Source organism: Gekko japonicus, unplaced genomic scaffold, assembly GCF_001447785.1.
Source record: "Gekko japonicus isolate JY-2015 unplaced genomic scaffold, Gekko_japonicus_V1.1 scaffold3725, whole genome shotgun sequence".
Classification (NCBI taxonomy): domain Eukaryota; kingdom Metazoa; phylum Chordata; class Lepidosauria; order Squamata; family Gekkonidae; genus Gekko; species Gekko japonicus.
In genome coordinates this window covers 92,313-94,627 of record NW_015165935.1, presented here as the reverse complement: position 1 = coordinate 94,627, position 2,315 = coordinate 92,313, and the positions used below count along the sequence as shown (strand labels likewise).

General features: G+C 53.4%; 1 protein-coding gene across 1 annotated transcript in view; it reads left to right on the top strand.

Annotated features, from left to right (window-relative positions):
* The window catches only part of KIF24 (kinesin family member 24), a 50,515-nt gene that overhangs the window by 28,490 nt on the left and 19,710 nt on the right, over window positions 1-2,315 (top strand). The window contains exon 7 of the mRNA XM_015411432.1: window positions 1-93. Within this exon, the coding sequence (XP_015266918.1) occupies window positions 1-93 (93 nt within the window). The remainder of the gene's footprint in view (window positions 94-2,315) is intronic.

The window sequence follows — 2,315 nt, the reverse complement described above, 5'->3', positions numbered from 1 at the left end:
CACGGGGGCCACCGGCGTAAATTCGGATTCGTCTCGCTCGCACGCCATCATCCAGATTCAGATTAAAGACACGGTGAACCGAGTGTCCGGGAGGTGAGCGTTTTGGAGAGCTTCGGGCAAAGCGGTTGGGCTTTCATTTTCCCCCTCTTAGCTTTATGCACCACAAAGCCCAGTGCCCCTTCTCACATTCCAGCCACTGGAGATGGCTAAAGGCAGCGTGGAGCCCGGGGCCACGTGGCCCTCGTGGACTCACAGGGAGAGCCAGTCCTCCTTGCCACAGCAGTTGCTCTTTGCCGTCAATCGCTAAGCCTCTGGACATTTAGGGGCCACGTGGTCTGTGGTGTGGTGTGGTGGTTAAGAATGGCGGAGGAGTAAGAACTCTCGGTCTGGGGCAAGGGATGCTCTGTAGTCTTGGTGCCTGGGGGTGGAGGCAACCAAGTGTCCTGGCCCCACTGCTGGACCTCCTGAGGGCACCTGGTGTTTTTGGCCACTGGGTGACACAGAGTGTTCCACAGGATGGGCCACTGGCCTGATCCAACATTGGCTTCTCTTATGTTCTTATGGATAAACATAGAGGTTCATCGGAGGCTGTTAGCCACGAGGTATAGATAGGGACTCTCGGTCTGGGGCAAGGGATGCTCTGTAGTCTTGGTGCTTGGGGGGGGCAAGGGGGGGGGCTTCTGGTGTCCTGGCCCCACTGGTGGACCTCCTGATGGCCCCTGGTATTTCTGGCCATTGTGTGACACAGAGTGTTGGACTGGATGGGCCATTGGCCTGATCCAGCATTGGCTTCTCTTCTTATGTATGTTCTTATATGCAGCAGAGGTCCATCAGTGGCTGTTAGCCACAAGGTATAGATAGGAACTCTCTGTATGAGGCAAGGGATGCTCTGTATTCTTGGTGCTTGGGGGGGGCAACAGTGTGGGGGGGCTTCTAGTGTCCTGGCCCCACTGCTGGGCCTCCTGATGGCACCTGGTATTTCTGGCCACTGTGTGACACAGAGTGCTGGACTGGATGGGCCATTGGCCTGATCCAGCATTGGCTTCTCTTATGTTCTTATAAGAGGGAATTGGATAAGCATATGGAGCAAAGGTCCATCTGTGGCTATTAGCCACAAGGTATAGATAGGAACTCTCGGTCTGGGGCAAGGGATGCTCTGTATTCTTGGTGCTTGGGGGGGGCAACAGTGGGGGGGGGCTTCTAGTGTCCTGGCCCCACTGCTGGACCTCCTGATGGCACCTGGTATTTCTGGCCACTGTGTGACACAGGGTGTTGGACTGATTGGGCCATTGGCCTGATCCAGCATTGGCTTCTCTTGTGTTCTTATTCCATTCTGGACAACTGGGTTTGATTCCCCACTCTTCCTCCACATGAAGCCAGCTGGGTGACCTTGTATCAGGTCCAACTGACCTTGGGGGTACGCTCCAGCAGGTAAACTAACAGATCAACAGCAGAAAAAAAGTCTCAGCACGCAGCCAAAATGTTTTTTGAAACACTATTTCATTTCATTGAGTGAAAAACCTTTAAACTCACAGGATGTGTGCAGAGCAGAAATCATCCAGCGTCTGAGAAGTCGGCAATAAAAACATTCAGTTGCCAGGGTAGGCTAGCGGTTCTTAAAAGGGAAGCCGCAGCGCCTTACATGGTGAGCCCTCATAACAAGCTCTGTAGCAAAGTCACAGTAGAACAGGAATCAATTCCATCTTCGGAGGCGGCTTATCACCTCAGCGCCATAGATACTGTGGTCCCTCCTGCAAAGCAAACAGCAGTGCGCTAGCCAGAGCCAGAGGGAGGGAAAGGAAGCTCTTTTGTCGACTGCTGCCACTCCCTTCAGATAACAGAACCTTGCAGCTGCCGGCAATTAACTGAGCTACATCCCCTCCCCCAAGGTTGGGTCCTGCCAAACCTATGACCCTCTCCCAATCGTCAGGGTTTAAGAACATAAGAGAACATAAGAGAAGCCAATACTGGATCAGGCCAGTGGCCCATCCAGTCCCAACACTCTGAGTCACACGGTGGCCAGAAATACCAGGTGCCATCAGGAGGTCCAGCAGTGGAGCCAGGACATTAGAAGCCCTCCCACTGTCCCCCCCCCCTCGAAGCACCAAGAATACAGAGCATCCCTTGCCCCAAACGGAGAGTTCCTGTCTATACCTTGTGGCTAAGAGCCACTGATGGACCTCTGCTTCATATGCTTATCCGATTCCCTCTTCAAGCTGTCCGTGCTTATAGCTGCCGCCACCTCCTGTGGCAGTGAATTCCATGTGTTCATCACTCTTTGGGTGAAGAAGTATTTCTTTTTATCCGTTCTGACC